The sequence below is a fragment of the Poecilia formosa genome, unplaced genomic scaffold (genome assembly GCF_000485575.1).
Source record: "Poecilia formosa unplaced genomic scaffold, Poecilia_formosa-5.1.2 Scaffold337, whole genome shotgun sequence".
Lineage (NCBI taxonomy): Eukaryota > Metazoa > Chordata > Actinopteri > Cyprinodontiformes > Poeciliidae > Poecilia > Poecilia formosa.
The window spans coordinates 533,948-547,339 of record NW_006800276.1 but is presented as its reverse complement, the minus strand read 5'-3'; the positions used below and the strand labels follow the sequence as shown (position 1 = coordinate 547,339).

At 43.1% G+C, this 13,392-nt stretch overlaps 3 protein-coding genes across 5 annotated transcripts in view; 1 reads left to right on the top strand and 2 right to left on the bottom strand.

Moving 5' to 3' along the window:
* The window catches only part of LOC103152994 (olfactory receptor 52K1-like), a 52,511-nt gene extending 39,165 nt beyond the window's left edge, over positions 1–13,346 (top strand). The window contains exons 1-2 of one of the 3 annotated variants that reach the window (XM_016661574.1): positions 2,594–2,774; positions 10,095–13,346. In XM_016661574.1, coding sequence (XP_016517060.1) covers positions 10,120–11,067 — 948 coding nt within the window. In that variant the 5' untranslated portion in view covers positions 2,594–2,774; positions 10,095–10,119 and the 3' untranslated portion in view covers positions 11,068–13,346. Of the gene's footprint in view, positions 1–2,593; positions 2,775–5,108; positions 5,199–10,094 lie in introns of those variants that run through there. The other 2 variants (XM_016661573.1, XM_016661572.1) reach the window with 2 other exon arrangements.
* On the bottom strand, positions 418–1,582 carry LOC103153014 (olfactory receptor 10A6-like). The gene has a single exon (XM_016661587.1). It carries the CDS (start codon positions 1,357–1,359, stop codon positions 418–420), a length of 942 nt encoding a protein of 313 aa, XP_016517073.1. The 5' UTR covers positions 1,360–1,582.
* Positions 4,964–6,157, bottom strand: LOC103153013 (putative gustatory receptor clone PTE03). Its single transcript, XM_007573764.2, has one exon. It carries the CDS (start codon positions 5,922–5,924, stop codon positions 4,971–4,973), a length of 954 nt encoding a protein of 317 aa, XP_007573826.1. The 5' UTR covers positions 5,925–6,157; the 3' UTR covers positions 4,964–4,970.
* Positions 13,347–13,392: the final 46 nt, after the last annotated feature.

Genomic DNA, 13,392 nt, shown 5'->3' with positions numbered 1-13,392 from the left:
TCGCAGCGAGCCAACGGCAATTAAGCATAGCAACGGCTGGTCGCAGCGAGCCAACGGCAATTAAGCATAGCAACGGCTGGTCAGTGAAGGCGCTCACTTTCGCTCTCATGTTTCCACAGCAATTGTCAAAATAAAAGAACCTGCGCAACACCACACTGATTTATTATTAAGTGTGCAACATAAGGAACAGCTAACTCTTAAGAAATCATTTCAAATTGTTTTCATGCTTCCAAGAAGGTCGTTTTGTTTCTAGATGAGATTCATTCCTAGTTTTCCTTTCACTGTCCTTCATAGTGTAGATGTTCTTTTATTGCACTTTATTATGTTACAACATTGTTTAAAAAACAACCAAAACGCAGGTTAAAACGAGTACAGATGACTATTTAACATTCTGGTTCACAAAGCTTTAAAATCCGCTTAAAAACTCGAAGCGGGTTTTCTACGATGAAAGAAGAGAGTTTTACAAGCCATACGTATTTTTCCCAGTTTTAGCCCGTACACAAGCGGGTTAAAAAATGGCTGACAGGTGACAAAGTACAGAGATAAAACAATACGCAGGACAGCAGGGAGTCTGCTCAAGTCAAACCTGCTCTGCAGAATCTCAAAGAAAGAGCCAAAGGAGAAGTTCAGGACTGACGCCAGGTGAGGCGTGCAGGTGCTGATCGCTTTCTGCCGCGTCTGTTTGGACCCAGAAAAACAAACTTTCAGGATCTTCACGTAGGTGTAGAGGATGAGCGCGGCGAGGCTGAGGAGCACAGAGAAGGTGTAGACCAGTCCGTAGACGTTACTGGCCGTCGCTCCGCTGCACAGCAACTTTGTCACATAATAATTAACACACATAACTCTGTCGATTACGTTTCCACACAGCCCAGAGGACGCGTTCAGTGAAATCATCACAATTATGTTCAGCAGAGGAATGAACCAAGAAAACAGAACCAGCCTGCTGACTTTGCTCATCTGCATCTGTGTGCTGTAGTGCAGAGGGTGGCAGACGGCCAGATATCGGTCATAAGACATGACGGCTAAGTTATAAAACTCAACGTTTACGTACATGTAGAGACAGAAGATCTGCAGGAAGCAGAGCGGAACAGAAACGGAGTGAACGTCAGAGAGGATCTGGACCAGCAGGAAGGGGAACAAACCCAAACTGCCCAACAGTTCGTTCACAAACAGGCTGCAGAGGAACAGGAACATGGGTTCATGTAAGCTCCGGTTCACACAGATCACCGCGATCAGCAGGACGTTGGAGCCGATAATGAACATATAAACACACATGATAACCAGGAAGATGCCGTACTTAAACGGGCCGATGTCAAAGTAGGCGCTCAGAGTGAAATATGAAACCTGGGAAACATTCATCCTTAATAACACAATCAGTTTTTATGAGATAAAGACTTCAGGTAAAGGAAAATTATCCAGAACCGTGAAAACATGCAGAGATATTTTCCATTCCTCCCTGTTCCAGTGAACGTTACGTCCTTCAACTGGTTTCCTGCAGCTTCAGGTTCTGCTCTGCTGCTTTTAAGAGCTTCAGTTTGTAGTAAAACACACACTCTGCTACACACCTGCTCTGATTGACAACAAGGAGGGGGCATGGAGACCAAAACGTTTCAAAGATTGCACACGTTTTACAGCAGGTCAGAAAGCATCCAGAAAGTTTGGATGAGCGGCTAACATCCAACATGGATCATGTTAGCCTAGGCCAACATGTTGGATCAACTTCCAAAACTTCCAAATTGTATTTGGAAGTTAGTGGAAAAGTTTTTCTTGGTAACGATGTCATCAGGTGGGATCTGAACAAATTCTTCTACACTAACTTTATATTTTGGAGGATGGAGGTTCTCTCTGTCCCCACTGATCCTCAGTTTTTTAAGCCACATCCACAAACTACGCTGTAGAATTTCCCATGGAAAACGTAACTTCAGTTTTATCTATAGTTTTTAAATGAATGTGGTATAGTTTACCTTCTTTCTCTAAAACTTGTGAAGAGTTTCCTCTGGTTAAGTTTTTAACCAATCGATGTAATCGGTGTGATTAAAGATAAATACCTGGAGGAGACATTAGTCCTCTAGTCCTGGAGATGTTCTTCAGGTGACGGAAGGCCGACTTTGTGACTGTCTTTATGTGGTTCAGGTCTGAGTCCAGATTTCGGGCTTTTCAATCAAAAGGACAAACTCTTTGTATCCCCCTCCCCCTAAAAAAGTTTATTTTAATTTAATGTTTTACAAGGATGTTGTTTTTTAATCTCTTTAGAGAAATAAATGTCTTTTAGGCTCTGTTTGTACTTTAAGATGCATTCTGCTCTCAGGGTTTTTTATAATATAGCTGGTTCTTCATTAAAAAGTGCAGATTTACAGAGAAGTTGTGAACATAATACCATGAAAGACAAAAGTTTGACTTTTGTTCGGACCTTTAACTGGGAGGAAATGTTCGTAACTGGGAACTGGATGAGTTTAACTGAAAACTCCTGGTTTAGATGGAGACTTTCTGATGTATGATGAATGAAATATTCCTGAAAGACGGTTTGACTTAATTTTTCTGACAAATTTCTGTGTTTTTTTTTTTTTTTTTTTTTAAACAAAAGTGTTTCCTCAGACTGTGAGTCCGATCTGGACCCGGGAGGATAAACTGGTCCTGAATGTCCTGAAGCCGCCCTGCGGGGCCCATGGGGACGACAGAGTGTCCTCTCTTGCTGCTAATTGTCCTGTTGGTGTCCAAAGCGCCACTTGGGCAGCATCCTCTGGGAGCCAACAGCCCTGCTGGGGCTCGTTAGGGTGAGATGACACAGTAAACAGGATGCAATCACACCAGTGACCTCCGACTGAGACCCAGCAGCTCAGAGTGGAAAGATCTGATGTTTAATGTGCCAGGAAAGTTACAGAAACTCTGACCGTGTCCAAATGGAAAGAATCAGTTTCTCACAGTAACTGGTTTTCAAACAGCTTCAGTCATTGGGTGATCGCAAATCTCAAATTAATCAGAAGATTCATGAAAATATGAAAACATTCACTGCCTCCTTCTCTAAGGCTGTTTCCACCTGATGGTCCGGTTGACCCGGTTCTGTTGGGACCAGAACTCCATCATCTGCTCCACCTCCAGCTGCTGTGGCTCTGAGTCAGACCAACCTGTTCCCCTCCTGGCCTGTGGGGGCGCTGCACCAAGAACCACTGAAGGAAACGATACAAAAACCTCTGAAGACACTGAGAGCAACTTCCATCTTCACCAGATGGAAACAAGATGGAGGCGTCAGATTTTAGCGGTTGGAGGATTTCTCTTTAGGCTAAAGACCAGGAGCCATTTCTGCTGCTAGTGCTAGGCTAGCACGTTAGCTTTGGTTGTATTTACCCAGATTTCCTTGCGTTGCAGTCCACTTCCTGCTTTTGGAGCGGTCTCTGGTCCGCTTGCCTTTCACATATCAAACTGAACCAGAGTTCACTTCAGTTGAACCCAAACTGAGGTTTGGAAGACCAGAGGTCAGAGGTCGATTAATGTTCACACATCACCAAACGGACCGCAGTTTGTAAAAAAGAACTGGAGTTGGATTACACCGGATTATGAATGATGCACCCTAAATTAGTCACTTTAGGCCTTTTTCCCGTTGGGTTGGTGCAGATCGAGCTGAACGCTGGTCTGGCGTTAGCTCTGTTCCCCTAAAGAAAAACAGAAAACTGTTCTGGGTTCGAGCTCTGAGGCGATGTTGGTGAGTTAGTACGTTCTCCCTGTACCTGTACGCCTTTGACCCGCTTCCTCACAAATATGAATATTAGATGAACTGCCTGAACCCAGAAATGATTTCTACATTTCACACTACAGTAAACATTTCATTTCCTGCAGTTATCTTCACGTCACAACTAAAATGTGTTCTGTCATTGTGCACAACGAGGTCTATTAGCTGCTGTAATGTCAGATTTAGGATATCTCCCCAGGTTTAAGTGGGTTTGGACAGAATCTGTTTTCCACAAACTCTGAGAAGCTATGACAAAGAGAACGTCCTGAGATGACTCGGCATCTTTTTGTCTTGACCAGTAGAGCTGAATAAATATCCATCCATCTTCTTGCAAAAAAGTTTAGTAATGAATCTAAAATAATACAGTATGGACCAGAGCTGACTGGCTCAGGTACATTGAAGCAGGGGAGGTGATGACAGAACAGGAAGCAGATCTGAAACAGCCAAAAACTAAACCACCACTGAAAAGAGCTGAACAAAGAGAAAAACAAAATACTAGAGCAATGCAAGGAACCGTGAACAACTGAATATGAAAAACAAAGAATGAACATTAATAAAAAGAAATACAAGATTATGATAAGATTACTAATCATAAAGCTTTGTTGCCTAGCAACTACCAATATTATTTTTGGAAACTGATTTCAAATAAAACTGGAAATGTCAAAATTTCAAAGCTTTTATTTTTAAGAAGGGTTTTTTCTTTTCAAAAATTCTAATACAATTAAATGTAAAGATGATGTAATTTGCTAGTTGAGATGAAGTTTATGAAGTTTTATGTTTTGTCAGGCCTTTCTTCCTCTCACAGACAGAAGCCTGAACTAAAATGAGAACATCTTTTGTCTTCGGTTGATGTGCATTTTGCTCGGTCAGATGAAGTAGATGGTTTCAGAAACGGTCTGTCAGCTCTGCAGTGTCTCCTGGTTTTAAAACACAAGAAGAAGAAAACCAACAATCCGTTCCTCCAGACGAACGTAAGAAGTTTCTGTCATGGATCCAAGACAGGTGTGAAAGTTTTTGTCATTACATCAAACTGCTTAACACTCATGGAAAATGTTTCAGTAAAATATGGATTTTAATTAACTTTTTTAAACTTTCCATCGGCAGTTTTAGTTTCTGTGTCCACTGTTTGGTTTTATTGGACCCACATCTAAAGTTTAGTCAAAAAGGAATCTGAAACATTCATTCAGAATTTTAATTTTATTGCTAAAGGCTAAAAAAGCTGAATATTTACAGCCATTTACATTTATGCAAGAAGTTTATCATCAACTAAACTATTACTGAACAGCTGTTTGCATGCATTTCTTATTTTTGTCAGGTTGATTCCATACATGATGGGACTGAGAAGAGACTGAAGAATCACAAAGTACAGAGACATGAGGATCTGCAGCCCGTTGGGTATGGAGACCATGTTGAATCTGCTCTGAAGGCTTTCAAACAAACAGCCGAAGGAGAAGTTGAGGAGCGAAGCCAGGTGAGGCGTGCAGGTGCTGACGGCTTTCTGCCTCGTCTGTTTGGAGCCGGACAGAACAACGCCGAGGATTTTAGTGTAGGAATAGAGGATGGGCAGCAGCGGGACCAGAACTGTGATTACAGTACCAAACAGTCCGTAAATGTTGTTCACGCTGGTGTCAGAACACGCCAAGTTCACAACCAGGTAGTTACGGCAAAACGTGCTGTTCAACACGTTTCCACACAGAGTCAGACGGACGGTCAGCAACAGAGTGATGAGAAACTTCACAAAGGAGTACAGCCAGGTCAGAATAATCACAAAAATAACCTTATGATGCGTCATTACGGCGTGATACTGGAGAGGACAGCAGACGGCGAGGTACCGGTCATAAGACATGACGGCTAAATTACAAAACTCAGTATTCACGTAAGAGTAGAGACAGAAGATCTGCAGGAAGCAGAGCGGAGCTGAAACAATGTGAACGTCAGAGAGGATCTGGACCAGCAGGAAGGGAAACAAGCCTGAGCTGCCGTACAGTTCGTTCACCAGCAGGCTGCAGAGGAGCAGGAACATGGGTTCATGTAAGCTCCGGGTCACACAGATCACCGCGATCAGCAGGACGTTGACTGCAACAATTATCAGGTATAATACCACAGTTATCAGGAAGCACAAGTACCGCCATCTTCCAACGTCCACATACGCTCCGAGGACGAAATAAGTCAGAGCTGAAGAAGTGGAGTTCAGCATGGCTCATTCAGTGAGAAAGCAAGAAAAAGAAATTGATGAATTATAAGTCTAATTATGCCCTCTGCATAATGAGAACAAACACATTTAACTTCTTACAAATTCTGTAAAACTGGAAAAGAGCAAGTTAAAAACTGAGTAACAGCATCATGAGCTGAACTCCTTTGTTTTTACTCATTTAGTAAATGAGGAGCAGTCCAGGTGAGCTGAACCTCAGTCATACTGTTGGCTGCCTCAACGCCTGCAGCTTTTTATTTCCTCACACTGAGTGATGACCAGGCCCATGTTGTTCTCTGATTGCCTGGTTGCATTTATTCCCAGAGCAACGCAACATTATGGAATGAAACCATTTTATGTTTCTGTAACTTTACTAAAGGAAAGGCAAATTTCTCTCTGTAGCACATTTAAGACAAGACAATGTTTAATGTGTTATGTGTGACGGTGCGTTAGTAAATTTCCACCAAAAAACTCAAAAATTCTGTGATTAATCTCAGATTTTCCGGAAAAAAAAATCATGGAAATTAACTCGTTATTTGTAGCAGCAAATTGTATTACTGTTTGTTTGTTTTTCTGATTAAATATGTTTTGATGTTCTCCTTATGTCACCATTAAAATGTCTAACTCCAGTGGTGAGAAATGTGGATTTCAGGTTTAATTTTCCCCCTGTTGCCATGGTGAATCTGCTCCATTGATCAGGTCTTAACTCAGGCTGAGCTGAGTTACCTGGTTGACATTCTGAAACTGAAAACGCCGAGTATCTCAGGTGGGTTTATTCAGAGTATGCTCAGTTTGTTAAACCTGCTTTCTGAAGCGACCCCTGCTGTTTAAAATGAGAACTGCAGTAAATATCTCACATGCAAACAGATGTTTTTAAAGCTTGTGATGGTTTAAACTTGTTGCAGTTAAAACACCCAGGTCACTTTAAAGTTTCATGTTTTCTAATAAAGAACAGGAAAATATACAAAGAGAAATCGGCTTCCTTCTGGCTTCAGTCCGATTACAGTTAACTGGACACAAGAAGAGAATCAAGCAAATGGAAATGAGAAGAAAGAGGAAAAAATACTAAGATAATTTTGATGTCATTGGTTAACAATGAACACATTACAATGTCCAATTATTTCCTTGATTTTTTACTTTATGAGGTAAAAACTGAGCACTGGGGGCGTTTCCAGCCTCTAGCAGCTTCAGACTGAAGGTATAAAGACGAAGCGTCGGCGGTTCAGCCGACAGATCGTCTCTCTGGTCCAACAACCTGCAGGTTTCCGTCTGCAGCTCTTCCAGTTCGTCTCCACCTGATGAAGGTTTCCATCTCTACCTTTTGCTCTGTTTGTTGATGTGAATGATTCAGGATCCTAATTACATGATTCTGATGCTTTCTTTAACTTTAAACAGGAAACATTTGATGGTGCCAATTTTGCATCTTGTGACTGATGTTTAATATTTGCTCTCAGAAAAAGGATCACTCACAGTGAAGTCTTCTCTTTCTGCTGCCTGAACTTTTCTTTATTTTCCTGTTCTTCCAGGTTTATGGACGTTCTCAGCAGGTGTTTGGTTTTATTGTTTAACTTCTCTTTAACAAAGAATATAATTCATGCCTGAAACATATACAGAGACAATCTCTCTGTTTATGATCTAATCTCATCTTATAAATGTTGGTAAGTTTGGTGCTGCTGATGCTTTAGTTCCCTTGTTTAAGGATCTGCTGCTGATACTGAATCATTTTCCTGCACTGGCTGCTTTAACATCATTTTTCTGTGAGATAAATGCATCTCATCTTCACCAGGATTTCTGTCTTTCAAAGTGTTTCTTCTGCAGTTTTATTCTAAAGAACCAACAGAATAAATTGTTTCTCTGCTGGTTCTGTCTCACATAAAGCCGACGTGCAGAAGGAGCAGGAAGCTCTGCTGTTTCTCTGATGGTGATTGTTCAAGGAGGATTCTGTCATTGTTTACCTAATAAACTGACAAAATCCCTCATTTAGTTCAACTTTAGACCAAGTTTCCTTCCTGTTTGAGCAGCACTATTAATATGTTCATGATTGGGAAATGTATTCCAGAGCAGGACAGCTAAAATGTTGGTTATTCATTTTACATGGAAAAACCCCGAAAACACAAGCAGAATATTTGTACAAAAAATGTTTGAGGTATTTTTATTTCATTAGCTGATGATTAGCAGTGGTTTTTCAACAAGTCAGTTTCTTGATGCAGTCAATCTGACATGAACCTGAATTACTCTATATGTCCAAACTGCATTTAGGTTTTTACCTCCATATGTAAATTAGATGTTTTTTTCTTTTGAAACTCTTTCAGATGATATTTCTGATTATTTACTGCTTTGTACAACATAATGGACTGAACTGATCTCAACGTGAAGTCAAGGAAAGGACAGTGTTTGAGTTATAAAAACAATTCAAGTAATTCCACCCCATGAAATAAAAATTTAAAAAATCTGACTTTAAAATGTAATAAAACAGCATAATGTAATAATTGATGCATAATGTTGGTCACTGTTGCATTTTGCGATGCAGAGGTTTCTCTTTAAAATATAACATAATAATGTGGTGCATTTTGCAATAAAACATCACAAACCAGTGTTTGTGTTGATCTCTCCAGAACCCCTGACTAGACCTTACCAGGGAGGCTTAAGAGTGTCACCCCTCTGTAATTGGAGAACACCCTCCTGCCAGTCCAGAGGAACTGCCCCCGATGTCCATTCAATATTGCAGAGTCGCGTCAGCCAACACAACCCTACGACCTTCAGAGCTTTAAGGAAGTCCGGGCAAATCTCATCCACCCCGGGGCCCTGCCACCAAGGAGCCCTTCAACCTCTCTGCAACCTCACCGCAGAGATTGGAGAGCCCGACCCAGAGTCCCCAGGCTCAGCTTCCTCAATGGAAGGCGTGTTGATGGGATTGAGGAGGTCTTCGACTCTGCCAGATGTTCCCAGCAGATCCTCACAACACGTTTGGTCTGATCAGCTTCCTCCCACACCACCGGAGCCAACTCACCACCAGGTAGTGGTCAGTGGACCGCTCCGCACCTCTCTTCACCCGATTGTCCAAGACATACGGCCGCAGATGCGATGATACGATGACAAAGTCGATCAACGAACTGCGGCCTAGGGTGTCCTCGTGCCAAGTGCACATATGGACACCCTTATACTTGAACATGGTGTTCGTTAGGGACAATCCATGACGAGCACAGAAGTCCAGCAACAGAACACCACTTGAGTTCATTTCAGGGGGGCCGTTCCTCCCAACCATGCCCCTCCAGGTCTTACTGTCATTGCCCACGTGAACGTTAAAGTCCCCCAGCAGAACAAGGGAGTCCCCAGGAGGGGCACTCTCCAGTACCAACTCCAAAGACTCCAATAAGTGTGGGTAATCTGAACTGTTGCTTGGTGCGTAAACACAAATGACAGTCAGAACCCGTCCCCCCACCTGTAAGTGGAGGGAGGCTACCCTCTCGTTCGCCAGGGTAAACCCCAACATACAGGCACCAAGATGGAGGCAACAGGTATGCCCACTTCTTCCCGGCGCCTCTCATCATGGGCAACTCCAGACTGGAAGTACGTCAAGGAGACTGGTTCCAGAGCCAGGGCCTTGCGTTAAGGGGAGGCCGACTCTTTCTATCCGGAACCTCTCAACCTCACACACTAGTTAGGCTCCTTCCCCACCAGAGACGTGATATTCTACATCCCAAGAGCCAGCTTCTGTAACCAAGGATCGCATCGCCAAGGTCCCTGCTCTTGGCCACCACCCATCCCACACTGCCCCTGACCCCTTTGGCCCATCCTATAAGTAGTGAGCCCATGGGAAGGGGAACCCATGTCTCCTTTTGGACTGTGCCTGGCCGGGCTCCATGGGTGAAAGCCCAGCCACCAGGCTTTCGCCCATGTGCCCCACTTCCAGCCCTTGCTCTAGAGTGGGGCCCCGGTGACCCGCGTTTATGCGAGGGAACACTGACTCCAAAGGTTTTGTTCATCATAAGGGGTCTTCCATTTTTGTACTTTATGATTATGACCAAACACATAATATATTTCAACCTGACATAAATTAATGTATGTTGATTTTTTCCTGCACAATTATTCTGTTTTCTTTTGTAATTTTGTATCTTCAGGTTGGGAAACAAACATGTTTTTGTCATCTCTGCTTTGTTCTTCATTTTGTTGCAGATTGGCTGAATGAAAGCTTTGAACGATGCAGAACGTCTCTTCACAGCAGCACTTTATCCTGAATGGTTTTGCAGAACTGGGCGACCTGAGGCCGGTCCTCTTCGTCCCGTTCCTCCTCATGTTCATCGTGGCTCTGCTGGCCAACTCTCTGCTGGTTTATGTCGTCGTTTCTCAGAGGAGCCTTCATCAGCCTATGAGCATCCTCATCGCCGGCATGGCTTGTGTTGAACTCTGCCTCCCAGTGTTCTTTGTTCCCAACATGTTGCTCAGCTTCCTGTTTGACTGGAAGGGGATCTCTCTGATTGGCTGCCTGGTTCAGATGCACTTCATTCACTTCTTTGGAGCGTTTCAGACCACCTTCCTGGTGTGGATGGCTCTGGATCGATACTTTGCTATTTGTACGCCACTTCACTACCAAGAACTGATGGCGCTGCAGAGATTCCTGAAGTTTATCGTCCCACTGGTTGTCAGAAACATGCTCCTCATCTCTCTGTTTGTGAGTTTGGCAGGAAAGCTGTCGTTCTGCAGGAATGTGATGAACCACTGTTTCTGTGAGCACATGGCCTTGGTGGAGCTGGCCTGTGGCTCCACCGCCATCAACAACCTGGCTGGACTGATGGCTATTTTCTTAATTCCTGTTTTTGACTTCTTTGTCATCGCTGCTTCTTACATTGCAATATTCAGCTCTGTGTTGAGATCCAGCAGCTCTGGTGTGAAAGCATTACACACCTGCATCACTCACATCATGGTCCTCACCTTCAGTCTGACCTTAGCTCTCATTGCTTTCCTGTCATATCGAGTTAAAAGTGGACTTCCTGAAGCTGTTCGGGTTTTCTTCAGCACCATGTACCTGTTGTTCCCGAGCTGCTTCAACCCGATCATCTATGGCATCAGAACCACTGAGATCAGGCAGCACATTCTGAACACTCTGACGCACTGGAAACACTTCGTCCAGGTCCTTCCCTACCATTAGAAACCACTTCCACCTCCAGTTGTTCCAAAATAACAAAGATCCTCTGAGCACCTGAGCAAGCAGCTCACACCCCTGGAACTGCCTCAGAGCTAAACCGAAAAATAAATCTCATCCATCAGATCTGACTGGACGTCTAACGGGACGAACCTAAACGATACAACGGGGCTGGCATTGAACCGAACCCTCACCTCATTTCCACCAGCTGCACCAAAGAAAAGTCACCAAGCAGTTGGAGATGACATTATCCTTCATCCTGGTACCAAAGACTCTTCAGCCAGCTCGAGTCGTAACGCATCCCATCATGTCTCCAACTGGAAACCACTGAAAAAGGTTTGACTCTACAACAGACATCTGGCCTCCAAACATCAACCAGCTTTCTCCCAAAGTGACCCAGAAACCAAAATCTATGCCAAAAGGTCTTATTGTAGGTAGGTAAAAGGAATCTACTGATTTGGAGAGAAGGAAGGTTCTCTGCTTTCTGTGTGACGCCGAGAAAATAATCCCACTAACCTCTGATCGGCCGAACATTGAGAATCTAACCATACACACTGGAGCTAATGGCCAAACGAAATTCAGAACAATCTCTGCCAGCTCAGTGACCTTCATTGACAACCACAATGTCTTTTGGGAGTGTCATCATCGTTTCAGACAGAATGGAGTCGTTCTTGACCCCTGAACCCTCAGACCTGGAAAATACAATGGAAAAACGACATGTGGGCGTTCCGGTGCATGTTAAGGGGTTTTAATCAAGCTGGGAAATGATTTTTTACTGCTAATCTTTTGATCAGTTAATGTCAGGCCTCAGACACAGAACAACAATGAGATCACTGTCCCAGCAAACACTGTAGAAGGACAGAGACTCACTGTTCCCAAACAGGTTTCGAATGGAAACAAAGCTGGTGGGCCCCACTCCCCCGATCCTCCAGCATCTCCTGCAGTCCGTCAGGTTTTGCTGGAGGCTGATAGGCAGCCTTGTCTGGTCAAGGCCAGGATGGCCCATCTGACGTTTCATCACCTGAACTGATGTTTCTTACCTTAATGGATCATCAATTTTCTCTAGGTACTTCTCTCCTGAGCGCCCAAAACATGTTGGGTGAGACCTGAAAGTCTAGAAAGGAGCTTCTCTCCCAGCCCATGTTGAGGTGGAAGAGTGGATCTGATTACAGGTTTCTGCTGAATTGTCTGTAAAAATGAACTAATTTTACTAAGTGAGTCGATGTTGATTGTACTTTCAAAGTTAACAGAGGAATGATCAGACAGGGCGACATCAGTTACAGACACACTGGAAATATTCGGCCCTCACTGACGTGTGTTGGCTGTTTGACATGTTGAGTCAAACCAACATTATCAAGAACATCGCAGAGTTTTTGCCCCTCTGTCTTCAGGCTTGTCAACATGGATGTTCAAATCTTCTACAATTATTAAATAGTCATAATCAATGCATATAAAAGCTCATTAAAGTCAGTGGAGAAATTTTCCACACATTTTGGTTTTATATGAAGTTGATGTCAGAGCTTGTTTACAGCCTTTTACCTCCATTAAATCCTGACATTTGGCAGCAGTGCCATTTCCTGTTAGGTTTTCTATTCTCACTTAGAGAATGTTAGGAGGAGGCGCTGATTTAGTTAGTACAGGTGATGTTTTATTGTCATCCAACCATTTTCTGTCAGGAACAGAACCTCAGTATTCTGCTGAGTGATGAAATCATTAACTAATAATCATTTTGCTGATCGTGATCTTCTGTTTATCAGCACCAGTTTCAGTGACTCGGTTTCCAATAGTTCATGAATCTGAGGCTGATTTCAGACCACTGTATTTAGTTTTTCTGTTTTTTGTTAGTTTTCTGTTGATGGTCCGGTCAGGTGCTGCCTCGTATCGTACTGCCAGGGGACCAGATGCATTCTGGGAGAAGACGGTCGCAGACGCCGGTGTCAGAGGTCACTGATGGGAATCGGAGCCAGGTGGGTTAATGACGTTAAGTTTGATGTGTGGAGGCTAAAAAGAGGAGCAGCTAGCACAACTTGGTCCTTCATTTTATCAGTGAAATTAAGAAACTCAATATAATTTTAAAGAAATGGAAAGACGGCCTTCACTTTGGGAGTTGGTGACAGAACCGTCCATCCACTCATTTAAATTTAGAAAATAACCGAGTAGAAATTAAACATACTTTTCATGAATCCACAATTCTGTTTTAATTGATGCTGTGTGAAAGTCTAATGTTTACTGTTCATTTGCTGAAAGCAGAGAATTATCATGTCAATAAAGTCTTGAAAACATCAGTTCAGCCTGGTGTAATTAATGTTTATACAGTGTTTAATGAATTCT

Coding starts and splice junctions, on each gene's coding strand:
- LOC103153014 (XM_016661587.1), bottom strand. CDS start 1,359: ATGAATGTTTCCCAGGTTTCATATTTCACTCTGAGCGCCTACTTTGAC.
- LOC103153013 (XM_007573764.2), bottom strand. CDS start 5,924: ATGCTGAACTCCACTTCTTCAGCTCTGACTTATTTCGTCCTCGGAGCG.